This window comes from Eretmochelys imbricata, chromosome 7 (genome assembly GCF_965152235.1).
Source record: "Eretmochelys imbricata isolate rEreImb1 chromosome 7, rEreImb1.hap1, whole genome shotgun sequence".
Taxonomy (NCBI): domain Eukaryota; kingdom Metazoa; phylum Chordata; order Testudines; family Cheloniidae; genus Eretmochelys; species Eretmochelys imbricata.
This window is the reverse complement of record NC_135578.1, coordinates 98,439,236-98,464,272: the sequence shown is the minus strand read 5'-3', so window position 1 is coordinate 98,464,272 and position 25,037 is coordinate 98,439,236. Positions and strand designations below refer to the sequence as shown.

The window sequence follows — 25,037 nt, the reverse complement described above, 5'->3', positions numbered from 1 at the left end:
AAAAACTGTATAGCTATAATTTATAAAACTCTTAACAATGTACTTTCCAACTATGGGCCTGATTTTAAGTACCTATTAAATCAACAGGAGTTCTGCCTAAGTGAAACAGAAGCACCTGTTGTGGCCTCATTCACTTTAGCATCATAAACTACATTTAATCTGGCAGTGATCTTGGCTCAAGGTGGCAGAAAGTCCACCCAAAAATGGCCTCTAGTATTGCAAGGCTCACATAACTGCTGGCCAGTGCAATATGAAAGTAGACAGTACTTCCATCAGAAGGGGGACAGCCAGGGTTACTAGGTAATGTGCTGATTCAGCTTATTTCTAAGCAACCTCCACCAACAGATCTCCTATTTAACACATGAGCATACTAAAATTGCCCTTCTGTTGTGGATCCCCCAGAGGATGATGGTGGTGTTTCCTACCCTATAAGATGAGTGAATCCCCCTTGTGTGCAGTGGGCCTCTTTGTTGGCATGGGGAGTGAGGTCCGTGCTCGACTTAATCTCATTCCTTCAAGTGTGCACTGAGCCCAATATTTGTAAAAGTTTACAAGTGTGGTGGTGTGGCTCTTAGCATTCCTCTTCAGTCTTTTGTCTGAGATTTCAAGTGTAATCCATTTGTTCATAAAATTTGAGTAAACTAAAGGCATTAGCTGGATCTTTTATTTCTAAGTAAAAAGAAAAGGAGTACTTGTGGCACCTTAGAGACTAACCAATTTATTTGAGCATAAGCTTTCGTGAGCTACAGCTCACTTCAGCTTATGCTCAAATAAATTGGTTAGTCTCTAAGGTGCCACAAGTACTCCTTTTCTTTTTGCGAATACAGACTAACACGGCTGTTACTCTGAAACCTGTCATTATTCCTAAGTGTTTTTGAAGAGTGTCTTAAATAATTTTTATATGAAAAGCATGGACTTCAGATGAGGGGCGTTTCATTAGCTCTATATCAAAGTACATTTTAAAAATCATTTTTTATTTTTTAGCTTTGTTTTTTCCCCTATTATAAATCAAAATCTTGTAGTCTCATTTGCTCGTGATACTGCTTAATGCTTTACCTTATGCTTAACTTTACACCTGTAAGTAGTCCCATTGATATGAAAGCGCATGTGTTTTACAGGATTGAGACCTTATTTATAATTTGCTACACTTGAAATACTGTTAGCCTTTGGCATTTGTTAGGGTTCTTTCTCTCACTGTTTGTCTTTAAACAGGAATATTTATAATCACATTAAAAAAATAACTGGTCTCCCAGTCCTTCATTGGGCTCTGCTAGTGTGCATCAGTTTGTTCTTGTAGCATTCACTGAAGTCTGAGAGTCTGCACCAGTAGTGAACATTGCAGTATTTGACCCTAGGTGTTGGGGTTGGGCCTTGATTACTGAACTGTCATCTAATCTCAGTCTTTTTTATCAAGCTGTCCATATAAACTAACTTGATGGGGCACTATCAGCTTACAATGTAGTCATGATAGTATAGACCAGTGGTCCCCAAACTTTTTGTCGCACCTCCCTGGGAGCTGAGAGCAGGTGCCAGGGCTGTGAGCGGAGTTGAGGGGTGCTCCCTTCCTGCCCCCCTTGGGGGCTGGCCTGGGCCCTGCCGCACCCTCTCCGAAAGTTCCTCTGCGCCCTGCCCCAACCCCCAGGAGGGCATGCTCCACAGTTTGCGAACCACTGGTATAGACTATACTAACTGCAAATCTCCTGTCACTTTTTGTGGTCTTATAAATAAATTTTTTTTTAATTGTCTTTATCTTTTGCTCTGTGGAAAAAGAGATGTAAGTGGGGGAACTGACTCTACAAAGAAATCTGCAAATGACAATACACAAAGTGCTGTCCAATCCATAAAATACACAAATGGAGAGTTTTTTCTATAAATTTATTAAGTACCTCATGTTTAGTTTGCAACTATTGAGGAAGTTAAGTGTGCTTTTAGTTTTAAAGTTAGAGGTATTTCTTTAATGTACAAGATCATGTTCAGCATCTGTTTCTGGTATGATGCTGTTTTAATGAAAATACTGTTCTGAGTAGTGTGAGATTGTGTGCTGATACAGGTAAGTTCTGCCTGAAATATACATTTTCAAAACTTCTTTTCACCTCTTTGATTACTATAGAAAACGGAAGTTTGCTTTCTTTCTGATGCTATCCCTGTGCTGAAACAGCTTTTATAAATTTATAGTTAATCATTTTTGCTGAGATTGATACAGAATTGTTTTTTTATATGTATATCTTTAAACAAATGGAAGTGCACTCTTTCGGGATATCCGTGATGGCTCCAAACTGGTGTCATAAAATGATGATAGATGTTAGATTTATTGGATATAGAAGGATGTAGTTTTCAAAGTAGGAGAGTCTGAGAACTGCTAAAGAATGATATTGAGGAAAGAAATTTGATAATATCAAACAAGTGTTTCAGTTACTAAGTGTAACAAAGATAGACTTCTTAAAAGGTGGATTGCTTAAATCTCAATTGTAGTTTCCTTATTTCAGGGAAATATTTTGCCTAAAGCCTCGGTGTTGATAACCCCAAATTTCACAGATTTCACAGGCAAGGATAGCTCTGGGATTGCCTAACTTTGTTTAAAGTAACTTTCTAAATGTAGGCTTCAGTTTTGATGTTTTGTGAGCACCAATTAGATCTGTGATTGATCTTACTACTTTCTCTAATTTGTCCTATCTGATCAATAGAAGATAGCTGTTTTTCAGCAGACTTACTACTAAATTAATTCTTTAAAACAAACCACAAAGCAACAAAAGTGGTCTAATCACAGTAATTTCCCTTCAAATAAATTTGTCCAGTACTCTTGGAAGTGTCTTATCACGTTGTGTATATCAGCATACTGATATGCTTGGATCCTTGAGGTCAAAAGGTATAACCATATTCCTTAGAGCTTGTCTACACTACAAAATTAAGTGACTTTAAGTTGGCATACAACCACCACAATAATTAAAGCGGCGGTTCATGTCCACACTTGCTCCTTCTGTGGGTGGTGCTCTTCCACCTACTGAAGTGGGGCATTGTGGGACACTGACAGCTGGAGCCTGGCAGCCCTGGGGGGTTGGCAGGGGGCTCACAGTTGCCTCCCCTGTACACAGCTGTCAGGCAGATGCTGGCCTCACAGTTGTGAGCGAGGAGGGGCTCAATTTCACAGCAGGGAGCCTACTAGCAATTAAATTAACATTCTTGTCAGTTTCATGGCTGCTATTAGTTCACCTTTGGGCTCTGGCTATCCCCTTACAGCCTGAGCTGGAGACAAAATGAGAAGAAATAATAGCCGTGAAACTGACAAGACTGTCAATTTCACTGCTGGTGTGCTCTGTGCTGTGAAATTGAGCTCTGGTGACTTGGTCAGCTCTGGGGCTCCCACTGTGGGCCCTGCTTGGAGGGTTGACAGCTGGTGTCCTCCTGCCACCTCCTGGTGAGGGATTTGGCGGGAAAGGAAAGTCCAACCCTGGCCAGGCTCTCCTTCCCACTCAGTCCCTCCCCAGGAGGCGGCAGCAAGGCTCTGGGATGTCAGTGCCAGGCGGGGGAAGGCTGTGAGCCCACACCCAGCTGTCAGCACTGGTATGCATACTGGCGAGGGTTCACAGTGGGAGCCAACAACTAATGTAAGTAATGCACTGTGTACACAGAAACTGCATCGCTCTATCTACACGACATAAGCACTATGCCTCCTGGTGGAGTTACTATGTTGCTACAGTGGGCCACTTACTTCAGCGGAAGCACCATTGTAGTGTAGACACTGACATAATTAGGTTGACATAAGGCAACTTATGTTGACCTAACTCTGTAGTGTAGACCAAACATTAGTCACTCTCAAATCTGGTTGGTGGAGTACTATGGATAACTTTAAAATCTATCTGGCCGTCACTACAGACTTTTTTCCTGTTTTAATTTCAGGAGTGACAAGTCAGGGAACTGCCTAAACATTGGAAGGAACCTAAGATCCTTATCAGACTGTCATCTTGAGGGTTTTTTAGGCTTTCCAAGGTTAACAACAATGTCAAAATGTGTTTCTCTTTAAAGCATTGTGCGTTAAAGATGCTGTCTTCTGTAATCAAGTATTAACTATATATATTTTGCTATTTATACCTGAAGTGCTTTCTAACAGTGTGACTACTTCACAAAACAAGTTCTACTTTTAAGAATTTATGTAGCTTGAATTTCTATCGTATTTTTAGCTTTATTTGGACTTCGGTGTATCTTGATCTGTCTTTGAAATAAAAGGATGAGTTTAGGCCCCAGTCCTGCAGATGTCTGCATGTTTGTGTCGCACATTCTAGCAAGTGTCCCATTTTGGCTACCTATTTGGATAGCCCTGAGGGGAATCCAACCCCCTGTCTGCTGGATCCCTGGGGTGTTTAAAGCTCCTGCAGGCTGAGTGGAGTCCAGCCACTGCCCTAATCTTGGGGTCCCTGGGCAAACTTTCAGGGTGAAGACTTTCTGTGTGGCATGTACTCTCTCTTTTCCCTCATGCCCCCTGAATTTTGGAACCCAGTGTCTAGCCACCTAGCCCCTCTGGGCGCAGCACTGACCCTTCAGACTCCCCACTACTTAAACACATTCCACTCCCAGAATTCCACCTGAAAGTGTGAAGTTTTTGGTTTACAATTTAACTCTGTGGCATGTACTAGTTGTGAAGCATATACCCACACATACACACTCTGTATAGCATTACATTTTTATGCTTTCTTACCTTGAATCATGTCAAGCACAGGAGAGTACAGGGTAGTACAAAATAAACATCCTAAATGTAGTGTTCCTCAGTAGCTCACCCTTCCCTTGGGAGTACTCGGGGTCATCTGTGTTCTGTCAGGACAGGCAGGTGCAGTCCTCTGCTGCTTTACCAAACCTCTCCCTTGAGCAGTCTCTCTCATCTTAATCTGATCAAAATGGCTCTGCTTCCCTCTGTTCCCCTTGTGAATTCATGTATAGACTCCTGCTGGGGCCGCTGGCTTCTTTTGTTCTGCTCCTGGTAACTTACCATTACATTCCAAAGCTGTTGTTGCCCCTCCTCACTTGCCCATAGACAAGAGGAGGAAGTGCCCAGCTAGAGCAAACACATTGTCCTAAGGTGTCATACTTTTTGAATACACCATCCTTCAGTGCCCATCACTCAGTTGTCTCTGGCGGGGCAGAGACAACCGACACAACCTGCTAACTCACGATGGATCCAAATACATATAGGCTTTCTGTGCCACTGAAATTTCATGATGCAATTTCATATCATCATCCACAGTTCAGAACTGGTTCAGACAGAAGCCCCAGCTCATCACAGTAGGTGCTCACCCATTGAAATTGATGGAGTTCCACATGTATGAAGCTGCGGCTGTGCTTTAGGTACAGACTCATTCTTAGAAGCAATGTCACATTGATACTATTTTGTCAGACTTAAAATCTCTTGAATGTGTATGTCCACATATTGTGATGATAGTCCTATAATAACTGCATTTATGTGCACCTTCACTCTCTGCTCACTAATCCATTTCCACCAGGTCTATTGTGAACATTCCAAACAGTAACCACTTCTTTTTTAAAAAAAGCTGGCCGGAGAAGTTTCATTCCCTTTCTGTCCCAAAATGTGTAATTTCCCCAAAATACACTGTCCTGAGGAGCAAGGCAGTTAACATTAAATCCTATAACTTGTCTTTTTAAAATCTGAAAAAAACAACAAGGAGTCTGGTGGCACTTTAAAGACTAACAGTTTAATTTGGGCATAAGCTTTCGTGGGTAAAACACCACATACATCTGAAGAAGTGGTGTTTTACCCAAGCAAGCTTATGCCCAAATAAAACTGTTAGTCTTTAAGGTGCCACCAGATTCCTTGTTTTTTTGTGGATACAGCCTAACACGGCTACCCCCGATACTCAAATTTTAAAAGTATCTTGTAACCTAATAAGGCTAGAAACAGGATTTTGAGCCATTGGAAAAGGAAGAGCCCCACCTCAATAGTGGACATGCAGAGCATGTTCTTCTCACTAAGATAGGAGACCTTAAAATCAGGTTGTCATATTCTAACAATTGAAGGACTCTGTACAATTTTTGTAGTCTCTGAGATTTTGAACATTCTGTATGTGTCTTTACCAAGTTACAAACTCGATTTTAAATTTGCAGCCCTTTGTCTTCTGTAGTCGTTTTGCCTCCGTGTTGGACCAAATTTTTTTTCCAGCTTATGGTAAGGAAGAAGCAACCCAGCATGTAGTGGGTTGATGAATCTGGAGACTCTGCTTGTGTAACTTCCAGGGAAAGAGTGAGCTCACAAGAGGCTTTGCACTTAGGATTTTCATTGTTTTTCTAAATGATCTGTAATTGTTTTATCTGTTAAGTAAAAGAGCAGTGGTGACTTCTGAGGTTATGTCTACATTACATACCTTTTGGCGTCACAGCCATGCCACTAAAATGCACGCAGTGTTGCTGCTGTATGTCAGCAGGAGAGAGCTCTCCCGCCGACAAAAAACTTCCATCCCCAACGAGCAGCAGTAGCTTTGTCGGCAGGAGAGCTCTCCAGTCGACAAAGCGCTGTTTACACCCGCGTTTTTTGTCGGTAAAACTTCTGTTGTTTGGGGGGGATTTTTTTCACACGCCCCCCCACCCCACCCCCCAGAACGACAAAAGTTTTACTGATGAAAGTCCAGTGTAGACAAAACCTAAGTAAAGTGTCTGTGTGTGTTATATGCAACAACTTCTGCACTGCTTCAGGAGAGAGTTACAGTGACAGCCAGAAGACATTCTCACCTTTTGATAGAGCTCGGGGGGGGGGGGTTAAGCAACAGGGAATCTGAGAATAGGGCTAGGCAGCTGGTGGGTTCCAACTCTCATAGGGGAAGGGGGCACTAGACAGAGGGTCTGCACCCCAAAGATGTGCTTAAGGACCCAAGGATGGGGCCATTGGTTGGCCTCTGAGTCTCAGTAAACTTAAAACAGATGACAACTCAGCAGCTGGGTCCATTTCAACAGTTCTATAATGTGTGAACACTGAAAGCTACTGCCCTCTGTCTCCCAACTCAGCTCCTGTAAAGCAAAAATACTTGGTTATTACCTTGAAAAAGAGACTGGCAGAGAGGTAGGTCTTGTAAAGACCACAGGTCACGGGGACTTGTTTATATCATAAAATCTGACCATTTATACCAGTACAGTATAATTACCAAGTGGACATTCTCACTCCAGAATAAAATTGCCTTCAGTGTAGCTTATGTTGCTTGGGAAGGGTTTAAGTTAAAGTGGGAAAAAAAGCCACTTTTCATCTGGAATAATTGTGTCCACATGGGGACATTACATTAGTATAAATATATTTGTGTAATTAGAAGAACCTTCTTGTGTCAACAAGCTGCTTGTGTTAACCTCTGTGCCAACTGGATTTTGTAATAATTATGTGTTAATTCAAACAACTTTGCCAGTAGTACAGTTGAAATAACTTCTGAATAATTTAAATGAATTAAATGCTCTTTTAGTAGATCTAGATTATTGACATAGTTCTAGGGGTTAGAAAACATGTCCAGAGAATACCATAACCGAGTTCCTTTTGAAAATATTGGCTTACCTCCTGTGTATTTACCTTCTCCTGCTTCTTACCCCCTTGTGTGTTTCTGTCCCTTGTGTGTCTTTGCTTCTGTGGCAGTGGTCCCGAAACTGTGAGGCACACACCTCCAGGGTGTCACAGAGGAACGTTTGGGGAGGGGCATGGGCCAGCCCCCACAAGGAGACAGGGATGGAGCACCATGAGGCTCAGGTCAGCCCCCACAGGGGGACAGGGAGGGAGCACCATCAGGCCCCAGCCGTGGCCTTGCCCCCAGCCAGGGCCCCCACCGCAGCCTGGTCACAGCTCTGCTTCAAACCCGGATAGCAACGCCACTCCCAGCTCAGCCTCGGCCTCTGGCTGCGGCTCCACTCCTGTCCCCTGACGCCCCTAGCTGTGGCCCAGCCTCATCCCCTTTTCCGCTGCCTGCCAGCCCACCCTTGGGAGCTGTGGCCCCACTCCCGACGGGGAGGTATGACCATGAAAAGTTTGGGGATTGCTGTTCTGTGGGTTAGTGGCTCACTATGGAGAGGGTGACTGTGAAGGTATTTCCCTCCTCATGGCTGAACTCCAGCAACTGCTGTTTCCCCCTTCCTGTGGTGGTGTTCACATCCTCAGCCCTTTCCCCCTCTCTTTTTTTCTTGTAACTAACAAATCGAGGAAAGCAGGTGTATTTTAACACGTTAAAATCCTAATGAAGTTGGACAGGATTGGATCCCAAAACAATCCAAAACTCATTAATTTTGCTTAACTAAAACTTTTTTCTCTACATACTGCTAGCACAAAAGTTTTCAAAAAGATCTAACTGTATGCAAACTTGAAGGGACAGTAGCAGGTGGGTTTTGAGATACAAGAAGACAAATATTAGACAATCAAATTCAAATCAGAATACATTTTAAATGACTTGTCATTCCAAGCGATTTTGCTTTTTTTGCATACTTTACAGAAACATTCTCCTATGCCTTTACAGTAAATACGGCAGTCTTCAGGCCAAAACAATTATGCAGACCAAAGCAAACAGGCAAAAATATGACTTTAATAATGGAAGTTGTTTGTGACCTTAACTATGGAGAAACTATTCTCCCTCTACGGTATCTTAAGTTATACATGTAGTTAGGAGACCACCCACATTGTGAAAATCCTTGTTGTTGTGAAGAACTAGGGCATCTCAATATTGAGAGTACCTACACTGAATTTCAACACTCTTCTGCACACATTAACAGAAGTGTTTTGAGCAAGACTTCCATTTACTGCCTTACAAAAAGGTGGTCATTTTAAATGCCCTAACGTCAGATCAAAAAGGATGGGTCCCATCTATAGAGATTGAGTGTCGTAAATTCCAGGATGATAAAGTGGCCCTAGGAATGGCTGACAACTTTGAAGCTGTCATGTGTCCCATGACTTCTTAGTTTCCTTCCTCCATAGACCATCATGTTAAAAGGAGCAAAGCTGCACAGTAGATTTTCAGAGAGCAGTTAAGTTATATCAACAGAACTACTTCCAGGAAGAAGGTATTCCTTCAGATCCATTCTGTCACAGTAAGCCCAGGTCTAAGTCGGCGTATCTTAGGTCAACTTACCTGGCCGTGAGGACGGCGGCTAGTTGACCGCTGCTGCTCCTCCGTCGACTTCCACCTCTCGCAAGCTGGAGTTCCGGAGTTGACGGGGAGTGCGATTGGGGATTGATTTATTGCGTCTAGACATCACCCGATTCTGCAGGTAGTGAGGGCCTGCCCTAAGAAAGCAACAAATCATTGCCTGATTAATAACAGTGCATTATAGAACCATATAAATCCAAAAGACCTGCTCTCTTGCCTAATTTACAAGTGTACCTGCTGAGGCCTATGACCGCTTCCTGGGCAGAGTGAGTCTCAGTCACCCTCAGGGAAACATGCAGGGCAGCAAGTTGGACAAGCCCTCAGAAATGTTTCCAAGTAATACATAATTAATCTCATAGCTCTCTCTGGGTGTGCCACTCCTAAGAGTAGTGCTTCATGGTATAATAGGCCCAGAAATCTATTTTTTCTCTTCGGGAAGGACTGGGCAATGATATTATGATGTTGATGCTACTTGTTCTTTCCTCACTTTTCTGGAAATTTCGGTACTGGTTACTTCCTTCTTGTCAAGGATTGCCTGATATATTCTAGTAGTAGAGAAAATTGGCGGTCCTGCAACTAGTAGAAGAAAAGTATTCTTATGTGACCAATTAAATGTAATTAAAAATACATCAAGTTTAGTGTGGTGACTTTAAAAAACAAAACCCCTACAATTCTGGTTGCTTTTTTTAAAAAAGTTGCTTGCAAGGGGGAGAGGATGGATGTTCTAAAACATTGTTAGAATGACAGGCTAGAGAAGCAGAAGTTAAGTGACCTTTTCCAAACTGGAAGCTGCAGTGGTGGCTCTACTGTGCTCTGTGTAGTTCCCTCAGCTCCTTGGCAACATCAGAACAGAAGAGTAATCTTGTGTACTCTTCTGTACCCCATTTGACTTCCTTCTCCAAAACTTACTTTCCTGTATGTACTGTCAGCAATTTATTATGTTTATCCCAGCGCCCCACCCCCCACCCAAAAGTCATTCTAGTGGCTGCACCTCCCACATGGCCTCATTAGTTTTCCAGTAGTGACAAAATAAATGATTGCTCCACAGGAAAAGCCCATACTTTCATAGTCTCTAGCAGCCAACCCAAATGGCTACTGTAGTTGCAAGATGATTCAAATATCCATTTGACCTTGTTTACCTCTGCCACCTTTGAACTTTGTCACTAACTCCACTGCCTCCACTTCTTTTGTTACCTTATCCTATTACACCATGTCTAGATATCTACTCTCCATATCAAACACGTCTTTAATACACCCAGCATGCTTTTTTGGGGTTCTGTATGAAATCCAGACTGCATAGTTCAGTGGATAGAGCACTGGACTGGGAGTCAGCAGAGAAGTGGGTTCTAATGCTGGCTCTGCCACCAACCTGCTGTGTGAGCTTGCCTAATTTACTTCACCACTTTGTACCTCTGTTTCCCTGCACCCTTTGTTTTGCTTATTACAATGTTAGTGTTTGGGACAGGGACTGTATCTTATTTGTACAGTGCCTGACATAATGGGAACCCAATCTGTGTTGCTGTAATGCAAATAGTAAATAATAGATCTATTTTAAGCAAGTGACATCAGCCACTCATAGGCATTAAACAAAATCAGTCTCTGTGAAAAACACACATAATGATTGTCTCCCAATTTCTGCTTTTTGTTGTTTTTTGAGAGAATGAGTCAATGAGTACTTTGGTAGTTAGAATTGAAGGATAGAATAGATGTTAGGCATTTTCCTAAAAATGTTTTTTTCCTTTGATTTATAGGTTATCAGTAATAGCTTAAGAGAAGGATTAATTTCAGTTTCTTTTCAGAGGCAGTTTACCAGTTTCCACTATTAAAAACGGTCTTGCTTGTTGTATAGCGTTCAGATTTTATGGTAGCAGTGTGCTTATTTGTACAGCGATAATAGTCTGTAACTTAAAGGCTGGACATTTAAATTTGAAATAAATTCTTGAAAATATCCTAAATCTATAGATTTGTATGCATCAAATTTGGATTGCCTCCACTACTTTCTTAAATCACTTGCTCATTCATTCTGCTTTTTCACATTTTTTCAATTTCTCATTGTATATGTGATGTACACACCTATTTCATATATCTGTATATGTATGATGGGGTGATAATATTTGTATCTGTTTGTGTCAGCTTCAAGGAGCTCAGGATTGTCAAAACTATTTTTGAATTAGATCATTCTGTTCAGTGCCATTAAAAACTTTTACGCCATACCATCCAGTATTCAGAATATTCTATATGTATTGCAGAAAATTTATTTTAGGAAATGTGTTTTAGAACTTTAAAAAATAGTTTCAGGTTATGAGAGAGGCAAAGTATTGTCATGGATCAGAAACTGACTGAGATAGGAAATAGAGTTGGGGGGAATGGACACTTTTTATTATGGAAAGGTTTCAACAGGGTGCCACAACATTATATGGTAAGACTAATGTTTAATTTATTAAAATTATCTAGAAAAGGAGATGATCAGTGAGATTGCAAACTTGCAGATGACACAATTATCTAGTCAAGGCTGGAGAAGACTTTAAGGAACCTCAGAGGGCCCTTATTCAAGTTAATTGAAGGGGCAACACAATGGCAGATGAAATTCAGGATTGATAAAATGTAGCGTCATGTGCACAGCAGAGAGTACTTTGAACTACTAATACACTTTATTGGGTTCTAAACTAGCAGTAAACTCAGGAAAAAGATCTAGGCATCCTTTTGGACAACTCAGTGAAGGCCTGTGCTTGACTGTTTAGCAGAGGGGTTTTTTTTTTATTATTTTTTTTGCTTTAAAAAAAAAAGGCAAATTGATAGAGTGTATAAGGAATGAATGGAAATTAATACTGAAAATACTGTAGTGCCATTATATGGCAATGGTATGCCTTTATCCAGAATAATGTGTTTTGTTCTGGTCACTCCATTTCAAAACTGATGTTACAGAATTAGAGGGGAGGTTCAGAGGCTGATAATAAAAATATCTATAAGTATAGGTGAACTCATAAGTGATTAAAAAGATTGGGATTCTTTATGTTGAAAGGAGACAAATTTCAGGGGACATACCATATATACTCGATCATAAGCCGGTTTGTTTATAAACCGACCCCCCCAAGATGGCTAAGTGAAAATGGAAAATTTTTATGACGCATTCATAAGCTGACCCTGTAATTCAGGGGTCAGCAAACTTTGGCTCCTGGGCCATCAGGATAAGCCACTGGCGGGCCAAGATGGTTTGTTTACCTCGAGCGTCTGCCGGCACGGAGGTAAACCTAACTAGACGAAGTGTCCTGGCATGGCAGCTGCTTACCCTGACGGGCTGGGAAAGCAACTGGTGGGGAAATTTTTTGGGAAGGAGAAGCCGGGGATCAGGGGAGTAACACCTGTGACCACCCCCCACATGATCCCACCCCTAGCCCGGGACCCCAACACTCTCCCCATCCCATCCCTTCCCACCTTATCTGTGGAGGTCCAGGGGAGGATGTCTCTGACCTGGCTGGAGCTGCTCCAGCAGGCTGGGCAGTGCGGCCGCAGCCTGCTCCGGCGGGCCAGACCAGGCGGCACAGCTGCAGCGTGCTCTGGAGGGCGGGGCTGAGTGGCAGGGCTGCAGCCTGGCAGCCCCAGAGCTGCAGCTGCTTCGGAGGCTGGAGGGAGGGCAGCATGGCCAGAAGCGGAGAGACTCTGACCCCGCCTCTTCTCTTCTGGCTCTGCTGGTTGTGCTGCCTCTCCTTGCTCCCTCTGCTGGGGGAAGGGGCTGTGTCCCACCTCTCCCCTCTCTATACCCGTTCATAAGCCGACCCCCTTCTCTGATGCTTCCCTTTTTTACTAAAAAAATTCAGCTTATGAACGAGTATATACGGTAAATACAAAATAATGGTATAGAGAAAATTGGGAGAAGTGTCTGTGTATTTGTCTCATCAGAGCAAGGGGCTATTCAAAAGAATTAAAGGTGGCAAATTCAAAACTGATAAGGAATATTTTTTTCATACAATGCCCAATTAGGCTGCGAAATTCATTGCCCCAGAATATCACTAAGGCCAGAAACTTAGCAATACTGAAAACAAGATTAGATATTTATTTGGGTAGCAAGAATATTCAGAATTGTTGCAATAAATGCAAAAATAAAAAAATTGAGAGGATATAAAGCTCATATTTTAGGTTGTAACCCTCAATTGTTGGAGATTAGCTTAGAAGGAAACCTGTCCCCTGGGGAAGTTTTCTCATACCTGTTTCCTTCCTGGGGGTCCCAGGGCTTGAGGTCCAGTCTGAGCCCAAACATCGACACTGCAATTTTATAGCCCCACAGCCTGAGTCCCGCAAGCCCAAGTCAATTGACACAGGCCAGCTGCGGGTGTTTCCAGCATAGACATACCCTTGTGGGCTTCGCTTGTTACCTTGTTCTATTCAGCAACTGTTGCCACTTGGCAAATGTACAGCAATAAGATATAAAAATAAGATATACATGCCCAAAAGTATTGGTTTTAGTTTTGGATAGTAATGCTGTAAGTTAGATAGGATTGTTTTGCTGTCATATTATCGAAGTGGAATAGTTATCTTCCTCTGTATTGTGTTCAGTTTCTAGGTCTTTAAACTATTTGGCTCAGTTTACACATTATAATGCTACTTTGTCTCTATTTTATGTTTACAGCTGATATTATTTCAACAGTTGAATTTAATTACTCTGGAGATCTTCTTGCGACAGGAGACAAGGGTGGCAGAGTGGTTATATTTCAAAGGGAACAAGAGGTCAGTGACTTCAAAAACAATGAAGTGTGCCTACTGAAGCTGCTCTTGAGTTTTTCATTTATTAACATGCATGATATTGCTACAGCTTTTGATATCACCAACTTTAAATGTTCCCATGTTGTTTTCTAGTCCATGATATTTCTTTAGAAAATTTGAAATTGTCCCGATCTCTTTATTGAACTCAATGATGTATCTGAAGCAATGGCCATTCCAAGTATTTCTGTTTAGCCTGTACAATCACAATTATTCTGCAGATTGCCATGGGCCCTGCTGTTTAACTTAAAGCTCAGGGTCAGGGTGACAAAAAATTGTAGTCTCTCTTTTAGAAATATTTTAACTGTCTTCAGAAAGAAGGCATGGACAGCTCAGCTGCTAGGAGGAAAACAGAGGGTGCTTGAAAATTGAAGCATCAGCAGCTTGCTGTGTTCTAGGAGCAGCCGACTCAAAGATAGCAGAGGCAGCAGCTTCCCAATCAACCCCAAAAATATGTGGCAACCTGGCAGGGAAGAGCATAGAGAAGGCCTTCTTCAACAACTGTTTAGCAGATAATGTCATTGAGATGGTAGGCACCAGTTAAAATTTTCCTGCGTTACTCAGAATGGGCTGGCGTGTGTATATATACACTTCATATTTGCATATTGTTTGTACCATAATCTTCACAATAGAAGGGGGAAAAAACACAAAAAAATTCTGTATCCTCAATCTGGATAAATACAGATGGTTAAATTTAAAATGTGCATAATCCAGTTTATTACAACACACAAATAGTGTACATTGGGATACTACACTATAAGCTCATGGTATGTAAAGAACATAGATTTACTGTCTGAGCCTTACACAGCCAAATACTTGGATTACCATCGCTTTGCCATATCTGTAAAAGAAATCTTTATATGGTTGTTGCTACCAAGTGGAATGTTCACTTTCTTTCAACATTTTTCTGCCTCCAAAGAGCATTTTTATACCTTGCTTTGAAAGCCTGAGGAAAATCCTGTCTCTGAGCCCTCAAGTATGCTTACATTTATATCTGTTATAGAGTTATACATAAAAACTACATTAAAAGAATGTTCAATTTGCAAAATCAAGCACTCAGAAGTTATGAATTACCGGAATTAAGGTGTCCCATGCAGCCTTAACTTGTACCCCTCGTGTGTATGCATTTTGACAGTCTTTAATTCAAAATTACATACTATTTTTACAGAGCCCTGCCTCATTAAGTGTATAGATGGGTAGTGCTCAGTTAATGGGTAGTCAGTATTTCATTTTAGCCTCATTGTTCAATATATGGACCCATTCCTTATTTACTGGATACAATTCAAACCCTGCTCTGCATACAGAATTATTAATTTCCTCATGGGCTTGTCTGTGGCACTCATCACTGTAGCATCTGAATTCTTCACAAACATTAATCTTCACAACACCGCAGTGAGGTTGGGTGGGGGTATTCCTGTTTTACAGATGAGGAACTGAGGCACAGGGAGATTAAGGTAAAGCCACTAATTTAGGTCATAATTTGAGGTGCTCATGGCCTGATTTATTTTTATTTTATTTTGTAGAGAATTTAGCATTTTATAACACTTTTTTTTTTATATGTTCAGAGCACAGCTCTCATTGATTTCCATTGCAGTTGAGAGTGCCAGTGTTTCTTCAGTTCAGACCCCTGGCACTCAGAAAATGAGGAACACATAATTAGTGGCAACCTCTGAAAAGTTTGGTTTAAGTGATTTGCCCAGCATCACACAGGAATTCTGTGGCAGAGGCGGGGGATAAAATCCAGATCTTCAGAGTAGCTTTCAGCCTTGAAAATTGTGAGACCATCTTTTCTCTTCCTGCAGTGCCCTTCCTTATTCACTGTGCAGCTTCCAGCTTCTGCAGCAATTGAGGCAAGGTCCAACACACAGCAGCCTCATTCCCTTAGTATCATCCATTCTGTGAATTGAATGAGGCAGGGATCATATGGAAAAAAATAGTATATGATCATTTGTTTGTAATATTGTAGTTGTGTTGGTCCCAGAATGTTAGAGACAAGGTAATATCTTTTGTTGGACCAACTTCTCTTGGTGAAAGAGCCTAACTTTCCAGAGCTCTTCTTTAGTTCTGGGAAAGGTGACCAGAGTGTCACAGCTAGATACAAGATGGAACAGATTATTTAGCGTACATTGTTAACACACATTTCAAGAGACCATTCAAGGTGAAATGCTACAACTGCACTGCTGTAGCACTTGAGTGTTGACGCTTCCTACGGTGACAGGAGGAGTTCTCCCCAGGCTCATCTTTTGAAGGTGTTGTGCAGGTTTCATTTGAGGACAAAGACTGAGAGGTCTGATACGGCATGAACTCACATAGACAACTAAGACAAAAGCACCATATAACCGGTGGGCGAACACTTTTCACAAAACAGTCACTGCATATCTGACCTCTGAGCCCTCATCCTCAAGGGAAACCTGCACAACACCTTCAAAAGGCTAGCCTTGGAGCTTGAATTCATAACTTTACTAGACAAAACTAAAAATCACAAATTTAATAAAAACACTGGATTTATGATTTATTACAACAATCTGTAACCCACTTTTACCTCCCTTTTTTGTTTTATGACTTCAGAGGTTAACTGACCACCTTGAATGGTCTCTTACAATATGTGTTAACTACTTAGGCTGAACAATCTGTTCCACCTTTTATTTAGCTGCAACAATCTGAGTACCTTTCCCAGACCTGAAGAAGAGCTCTGTGTGGTTCAAAAGGTTGTCTTTTACCAACAGAAGTTGGTCCAATAAAAGATATTGCTCACCATGTCTCTCTAGTAAATGATCATGTAGTTTAAGACAGGATTATAATGCATATACACAAGGGAGATAAATATTTCTGGGGTCATCGAACTTTTGAGTGCTTGACTTAGCAACCTTAGTGTTGGTTTAACGTGACTATTTGTGTGTAATTTGCATTTCTTAACAACCTAGGGAAACCAAAAAGAAATTCCATCAAGTGGAGCCATATTGACTTCTCACATGTTCCAACCTTTTTGATGAACCATGTGAGAGCATAAGGGATTGGTCACATTTAAAGCTGACTGGGTGGTATTCACACTAGGTCCTCAGAGGCTGTGCAACCCACAAAGAAATTGTCAATATATGTATGTCAACTTTTTTTTTTTCTTGCATCAGTTATGGGACCATTTTTGGTCCCTCTCAAGTGTGTCCTTCAGGTAATAGGCGTGGATTCCTTCATCTCTCTCAGTGGTGGAAACATGTGTTCCAACCACTATGGGACTGGATCTCTGGGTGGCAGCCCCATTTCCCAACTATTATTATATGATAAGCCAAACTGCATCCAGCACCTGTAAGCTCTTTTTCTCTGAGGGCCCGTGACTAGCATCTGATTAAAGTGACTCAAAAACTGTTTCTCGGAACAAAGCATTATTTATTTACCCAAATGTATAGAGAACTCCGAGAAAAGAGGTAAAACAATAAAACACTTGGTAAAATGCTTGGTTCTTAGATAAACTTTATTCTTTCCTTGCAACTTTCTCAAATTCCGTGGGTTTCAGCTGTGCACACACTTGATGGCTACTAGCCATCTGTTGGAGTCTAAAAAAAAAACTTTAGTGTTCTTGCATTTTTATTAGAGAGGTCTGTCTACTAACAAAAATTGAAAAAACACAAAACTTGAACATTTGATACTTTTGTGGTTTAATTCAACTTCAGGATGCTGGTACATGTTTGAGAATATTAGCCACTAGTTTTATCAGCTTGGATATTTTAACATTGACAGAAGTTGCTGCTTTTCTAGAGAAAACAGGCTTGTAAATGTTGAATTTTAGACGTTGCATGTTGCTGGAACCTACCCTTGGTGGCCAGCTGGGAGGATGGAGCAAGTACAGGCCTCTTTTTTTTTTCAGGCCAGAAGCCACTGCAGCAGCAAACAGACCCACAAGTTATGGCAACTGCGTTTACTTCGGTTTTTGAAGATGGTGGCCTATCTGGTTCCTTTCCTTTGGAACACCTCCTCAGGAGTCCCTTGGGGAATCAGAATTGAGTACTCCTCTTCTGAAGTCATGAGCATTTTCCAATGGGGTTCAGTTTAGGTCATCTTTACCAAACAAAGAACCTCCTCATTGCTGTAATTTCAGGTCAGAAAATCCACAGATAGAAAAATGTTTAGACAGTCAGCAGGTCCAAAGCTATTTTGAGACATTTGAAGTCTTGGGTCAGTCCACACACATTATTTCAACTATCCTATGAAAGTCCCAACTCGATGATGATGATGATTTAAAAAAATACAAAGCTATGAAAAGTTGGAATTGAAATAACAGGAAAACACAAACAAGGCATTCACTGAGCCATGCACAGAGAAGAACAGTTTGAGTTTTATAGACAGATATTCATAACATCCCCTTTTATTTTTTGGTTCTTTTTGCGTAGCTTTTTTTTTTTTTTACACTGAAAATTTGGGTTGAAGGTTAGACTTTAATTCAGTCAGAGCAAAAAGTCTTTTTCCTTCTAAAATCACACTTTTGGGGTAATTTTTTTTTATTTATATATATAGGCTTATCTGCTTCACAGACTTTTAGACCCCCAATGGCAGAGGTCTGTATTGGGGATATGTCTACACTGGCAGAGTTACAGTGCTGGCAGTTACAGCGCTGCTCAAAGAGCACTGAAGGGAAACTGCTTGTGTGTGCACGCTGTCAGCTGCCCGCACAATAGCATGTTCACACTTGTGGAACTTGCAGCAGTATTCGGAGTGGTGCACTCTGGGCAGCTATCCCACAAAGCATCTCTTTTCTCTTCTGTCGCTAAAAGTTGTGGGAAGGCGGAGGGGATTGCGGGGCATCCTGGGTGCTGTCCCAATGCCCTGTGAGGCATTGCTTCACATCCCAGCAATCCCTGTGCTTCCATCCGCATTTGGCACCATCTTGTAACGGTTTGTGTACTGGGTGGTGGGATCACATTGTCATTCACGTCTGGGATGATGAGCAGTGTCTGCAGAACTTTTGGATGAAGAAAGCCATATTCACGGGACTGTGGTGAGCTCGCCCCAGCCCTGCAGCGCAAGAACACAAAAATGAGAGCTGCCCTGCCATTAGAGAAGCGTGTGACGATTGCACCGTAGAAGCTGGCTACTCCAGACTGCTACCGATTGGTAGCTAACCAGTTCGGAGTGGGAAAGTTGACCGTTGGACTCGTGTTGACGAAGTGTGCAGGGCCATTCATCACATCGTGCTCCAAAAGACCATGACTCTAGGCAACGTGCGTGACATTGTGGATGGCTTTGCACAAATGGGCTTCCCTAGCTGTGAGGGACAATAGATGGCACGCATATTCCAATTCTGGCACCAGACCACCTAGCCGCCAAGCACAATAATCGGAAAGGGTATTTCTCAATGGTTCTCCAGGTGCTTGTGGATCACCGTGGGCGTTTCACGGACATCAACGAAGGCTGGTCTGGAAAGGTGCATGACACACGCATCTTTTGGAACACTGGCCTGTTCAGGAAGCTGCAAGCAGGGACTTTCCTACCGGACCAGAAGATCACTGTAGGGGAAGTCAAAATGCCCATTGTGATCCAGGGAGACTCTGCCTACCCCTTAATGGTGTGGCTTATGAAGCCATACATGGGACACCTTGATAGCAGCAAGGAGTTATTTGCAATAGGCTGAGCAAGTGCAGAATGACTGTTGAAGGTGCTTTTGGCCATTTAATGGTCCGTTGGCGCTGCCTATGTGGGAGGCTGGACCTGGCTGATGACAATATTCCTATGCTTATAGCTGCATACTGTACGCTCCATAATATTTGTGAAGGGAAGGGCGAAATCTTCACTCAGGGCTGGACTGCTGAGGCTGAGCGCCTGGAGGCTGAATTTGAATAGTCGGAGACCAGGGCTATTAGAGGGGTTCAGCACAGGGCCATAAGGATACCTTGAGGCAGCAATTTGAAGCTGAAAGCCACTAATATTTGTTGCTGTGCTCGGAAGTGCAGTGCTCTTAATGCTAGGAGGTGATTGTGATTGGTGCAGATAATGTATCATGAAGGTTTAAGAAAATTGCCTGCTGCTTTTCAGGGCTATGTTTGCTTTCAATTAATAGACTAAAGATTGCTTTCAAACCAACACAATTCTTTTATTAAAAATCAACAACTGGAAGAGAGAGAGAAACAAAAAACACATCAGCACTGAGGGGGAGGGGAGGGTCCCAGGAGGAGGTGGGGTCCTCCACAGTTAGATTTGTGTATGTCCAGGTATTATATCCAACCTTCTCCTTTAGAGTACAGTGCAGTGAGTACTGTATTTCAGCAGGGCTAAACTGCAGAGGGACGGTTGTTGAGTGCAGTGCGTACTGGGAGTAAACAGTGCTGGACTGTGATGGGGGAGGAGTGGAATGCAGCGGGTACTGACTGGAGCCAGGAGGTTGATAAGAGTGTGTTGGTGGTGTCTGGGGGAGCGCATGGGAAAGAGTTTTGCAACAGTGGCTGCAAGGGAAGCGGTGTGCGGAGCTGCTTGGTCTGCAGTGCTAGTAGCACCTGGAACGTGTCCACTTGGTACTCTATAATATTTAACAGCCACTCTGTGGCTTCGTTCTGGTGCGCCATGTGCTCCTTTCGGTCCCTCCTCTTGCTGTCCCACCACTTCTTCAATTCCTGTTTTTTGACCGCCCTGGCCCTTATGCGGCTCTCCTATATGCAGCAGTGATTCCCCCACCCGACCCCCCCAGTGACAGTAGAGTGGTGCAGGAAAGTTACCCTTACTGGGGCAAGAAACAAGCAGCTCCGCCGAAGAACTTGCGGCAGCGGGTTGCCCGGTATCTTCGTGAGAGTTTCCTGGAGATCTCTGAGGCAGATGCTTCTGAAGTGAGGGAGTCAATCAACACCCTGTTCCTCTGCTCAGACTAGGCATGTTGTGGTACACGCATCACAGAGACACAAGCCTGCTTTCTGCAACCCTCCTGCCCCCAACAACTCGCTTCAGTGATTCCCAAAATCAAAGCCACTTATCAGGGGCCTCATCTTCTGTTTGCGCTTCACCAAGATCCGACAGCTGTGACTGGCTAGCCTCCTCCAGGGTAGAGAGGAGCTCCTGGTTGCAAACATCTCTGGTTTCCAAGTCATCGTTCTGCCTCTGGGTCCCCTTTCCCTGCCACATCATCATCCAAGATTTCTTCCTCCTGGCTCGGTCCACTCTCAACTGGCATGCGAGCCCCCAAAGAATCCACAGTGGACTTTGCAGTGGAGGTGGAGTCACCACCGAGTATCCCATTCAGCTCTTTGTAGAACTGGCAGCTCGTAGGCATGGCACCAGAGCAATGGTTTGCCTCCTACACCTTGTGGTAGGTGTTGCGCAGCTCCTTCACTTTGACCCTTCACTGCAGTGTTTCCCAGTCATGGCACCTTTCTGTCATGCATTGTGAAATCTGTCCAAAGGTATCATAATTCCTATGGCTGGAGCACAGCTGGGACTCAACAGCCTCCTCTCCCCAAATTCTGATGAGATCCAGCAGCTCAGCACTGCTCCAAGCGGGGGATTGCCTGGTGCGTGGAGCAGGCATGGTCACCTGGGAAGATGCACTGAGACCACTGCACATGTCACTGAGCAAACAGGAAGGGGACTTTCAAAATTCCCACAGAATTCACGGGGTGGGGATGACCGGTCACCTGAGGGAAGGGCAGTAGAGTTCAAACCGATGACCAGAGAGGCAAGAACAGGCATTGTGGGACACGTTCCAGAGGCCAATTGTAGCTCTGTAATCAACCAGGGTGTCTACACTGGCACTGTGGCACTGTATCCCCAATGCAGAAAGCTGTATACCTCATGTCGGGGTGGTGTGTGTGGTATTTTTTTTGTTTGGTTTTTGTTTTTGTTTTTTTACAGCGCTGCAACTGCACAGTTTCTGCATACTAAGTGGCTTGGCAGTGTGTACACCTCAGGAGTTACAATGCAGAAAGCTGCTTTACTACACAGAAACTTGCCAGCGTAGACAGGGTCTTGAGCTAACAGTTACTGCTAGCAGTAGAGACTTGCCATTTTCTGTATGGATCAGCCACTAGAGGGAGATGAGGTACATATTTTGATAGAAGAATTTGATAAAAGAATGTAGAGATTCAGGAATCCTGGGTCTTATTCCAAATTCTGAGTGTAGCATACTCAGTGACTACAAACTGTTCTGCCCTTGGTCCTGTCAACCTGAACTTGTTCCAGTCCTACTCTTGCCTTCCCACTTCCTCCCCTTGGCTCCTTGTGCCAGTCCCTGTCTCCCCACCATGGCTCCTTATTCCTTTGCATTGTAGTTATGCTGCTATTTCTTTCTCAGAATTTTCTGAGCACCAGCAGTGGAAGTATTGAGAAGACAGGAGACGGTATTCCTGCTTTTAATTCTGGTGCCTGGCACAACAGCAGTCCCTGGCTGCTGGGACAGGCAACTGCAGGGAAGTCCTGCTTACCCCCCGGGCTAGAGCAGCAGTTCTCAAACTGTGGGTCGGGACTCCATTTTATTGGGGTCACCAAGTCTGGCTTAGACTTGCTGAGGCCCAGAGCTAAAGCTGAAAGCCTGAGCTCTACCACCTGGGGCCAAACCTGCGTGGCGGGGCTTAGATTACAGGTGCCCTCCTGGGGCTGAAGCTCTTGGGTTTCAGTCTTGTCTCCCCTTCCCCCCCCCCCCCCCCACGGTACTGGGGCTTTGTATGGGGGAGGCGGTGGAGGAGGCTCGTGTGGGCTCAGACTTCGGTCCCCCCCTCCTGGGGTCGTGTAGTAATATTTGTTGTCAGAAGGGAGTCGCAGTGTGATGACAGTTATAGTGTTGGTCAACCTTAACTATACGCTTCACTACCTGTTCCACATGATAACTGTTAATGTACTATAGTAGGCACAGAGCTAACTCTGATATTCGCAGGATGCATCTTCCTGTTCCTTCCTCAGTGACTATTCACAGTAATCTTTTCTAAAAAATATTTAGAATTATGTACAATTAAGGGTAACATAATACACAACTTTTTTTAATCTAGATAATTCCCAAACAAGGAATTACCTGAGGCCTCACCAGCCTATTCCATATTGTGGCTGTATTTCATGATGGTTATATTTAACATAGGGAAGCACCTGAACAAGAGCCTGCTAATAAGAGTGGGGAATGAATGTCATAGTGGCCTCAAACAGAGTGGAAGCCAAGTTGACATCTTGAATTATGCAGTGTCCTCACCTTCCATTGAAATGAATGGAAGTTTAGGATGCTCAGCACATTGGAGGATTGGACCATCTTTACTTGATTGTTGGGGGTTTGCCACATATTGGTAAGGGGAGATGACAATTTGCAGGACACTTTTAATGCAAATCTGCATTAATGTCGATTTGCATAGCAATTTTAGAAATTACATGTTGACTGTCCCAAATAACAAGAACAAGAAGAAACATTTGTATAATATTAATCTACTGTAAAACTTCTGTTTCTCTGCAGATCTCTAAGTCAAGACCAGCTGCAGATCTCCTGCTCCATCGCTATTTGGTGCACCACATGCTCTCTGTTGCTGACATACCAGCCACAGAACCGTACTGTGGACTGGAGCTGCCCAATAGTGGTAAGAGTCCACTATCTTCCAATATGCGCAGTTTTGTAGAGTTTGTAATGTTATAACATTGGTATATTAAAAAAAAATACATTTTAAAAACTTTACAAAACCACACATCTTGTGAGAAATGGGGTCTTTCCATAACCATATACGGCATGTCTAATGTGCAGTGAAATTCTCTGGCTAGAACATTGCCAGCAGAAGGCATACTGGTGCATCAAACATAGCAGGATCAGACTGGATTTTGCAATTTCTAAAACTAAACAAAAATGGACGTTTTAAATTAAACTTACAATTTGTATTGTAAAAGACCAGTTATACAGAATATCATTCTAATGGATCTTGACCAGTTCATCAAGACTTTGCCCAGTAGCATTTCCCAATTCCTCGTTCACATTTATTTTGTCATTAATAGTTGGCTGATTTTATCTGTTCTTAGAGTGTATATAAAGTGTTGTCATTTTCTAGGTACATAAATAACTTCTATTTCATTAATAAAAATGTTCTACTTCCTTTCAGAATAAAAGCCGTCCGCATTCTCGGGGAGAATATAATGTTTACAGTACCTTTCAGAGTCATGAACCTGAGTTTGACTACTTGAAGAGTCTAGAAATTGAGGAAAAAATTAATAAAATTAGGTGGTTACCACAACAGAATGCTGCTCATTTCCTGCTGTCTACAAATGGTAAGGACATTTCATTGTGTAAAACAGCAAGATCTTTTGATACTCTAGTTGAATTTCATAGTCTTATCCTGGATCCATTTGTTCATTACTTTCATACAACAGAATAGTATCCTTTTTTTATAGTTTTAATTCCATGCAAGACATGTTCAGTTTGATACCATGTGTTTAGAATAGTGAAGTAACTATGCATTAGCTGTTTTAGGGGAATATGGGAAGATATACCTACCAACCCACAGAATGTGTCCTTGGATGTAATATGCAAGCTGACATAATAGCCAGCAGTACTTTCCCTGCCTGATGTTCTGCTTGCATGACTGAAGGCTATGTAAGAAGCTCTGTTTGCTCTCTGCTTCTGTCATGCACAAATGTGTTTCAAAAGGTAGGATTTAGCCCCATATCCTTAGCATAGCTTGAGAAAAGTAGGCTTTAAGCTTTCTTTGTGTTTCTCTGATCCTGGCCCTGTCCAGTGGCAGGGCCGTTCCTCAATGACAGAGCAACCTGATGTTAGTGATGCAACATTATTTCTGGTGGTTCCCACAATGTGGTATGTTTCCCAAACATCAGAGCCTGGTGCCTGCTTGGAATAGCTTTCAAACTAAAAGGAACAGCTGTATTGACAGGAATATGTTTGTTTATATTTCCATTACATACATGACCATGGTATGTTGATACCATACATACAATTAAGAGTCTCACTTAAATAAATCTGAAATATAGCCCTACCTCTCCTCTCTGCCTTATTAAATTGGGGGAAATCTTAATGGTTATCTTCTAATATATGTTGTTAATAGTAAATACTTACATTATGGTTTCCACTAAAATTCTGGATTACAGTACCATTGTGCTGGGTACTGTAGTACTGCTGTTTCACCATAATGCACTATTAATAGGGAAGGGCTTTTTTGTAGGTTATTACTCCTACACTGTGTCCTGAAAATGCCGGTTGGCAAGTCTAAAGAGATCGTA

At 42.6% G+C, this 25,037-nt stretch overlaps 1 protein-coding gene across 2 annotated transcripts in view; it reads left to right on the top strand.

Moving 5' to 3' along the window:
• Nucleotides 1–25,037, top strand: part of PPP2R2D (protein phosphatase 2 regulatory subunit Bdelta) — a 42,124-nt gene that overhangs the window by 2,163 nt on the left and 14,924 nt on the right. Inside the window, exons 3-4 of one of the 2 annotated variants that reach the window (XM_077822736.1) lie at nt 13,738–13,835; nt 23,906–24,071. In XM_077822736.1, coding sequence (XP_077678862.1) covers nt 13,738–13,835; nt 23,906–24,071 — 264 coding nt within the window. Of the gene's footprint in view, nt 1–13,737; nt 13,836–23,905; nt 24,072–25,037 lie in introns of those variants that run through there. The other variant, XM_077822737.1, reaches the window with a different exon arrangement.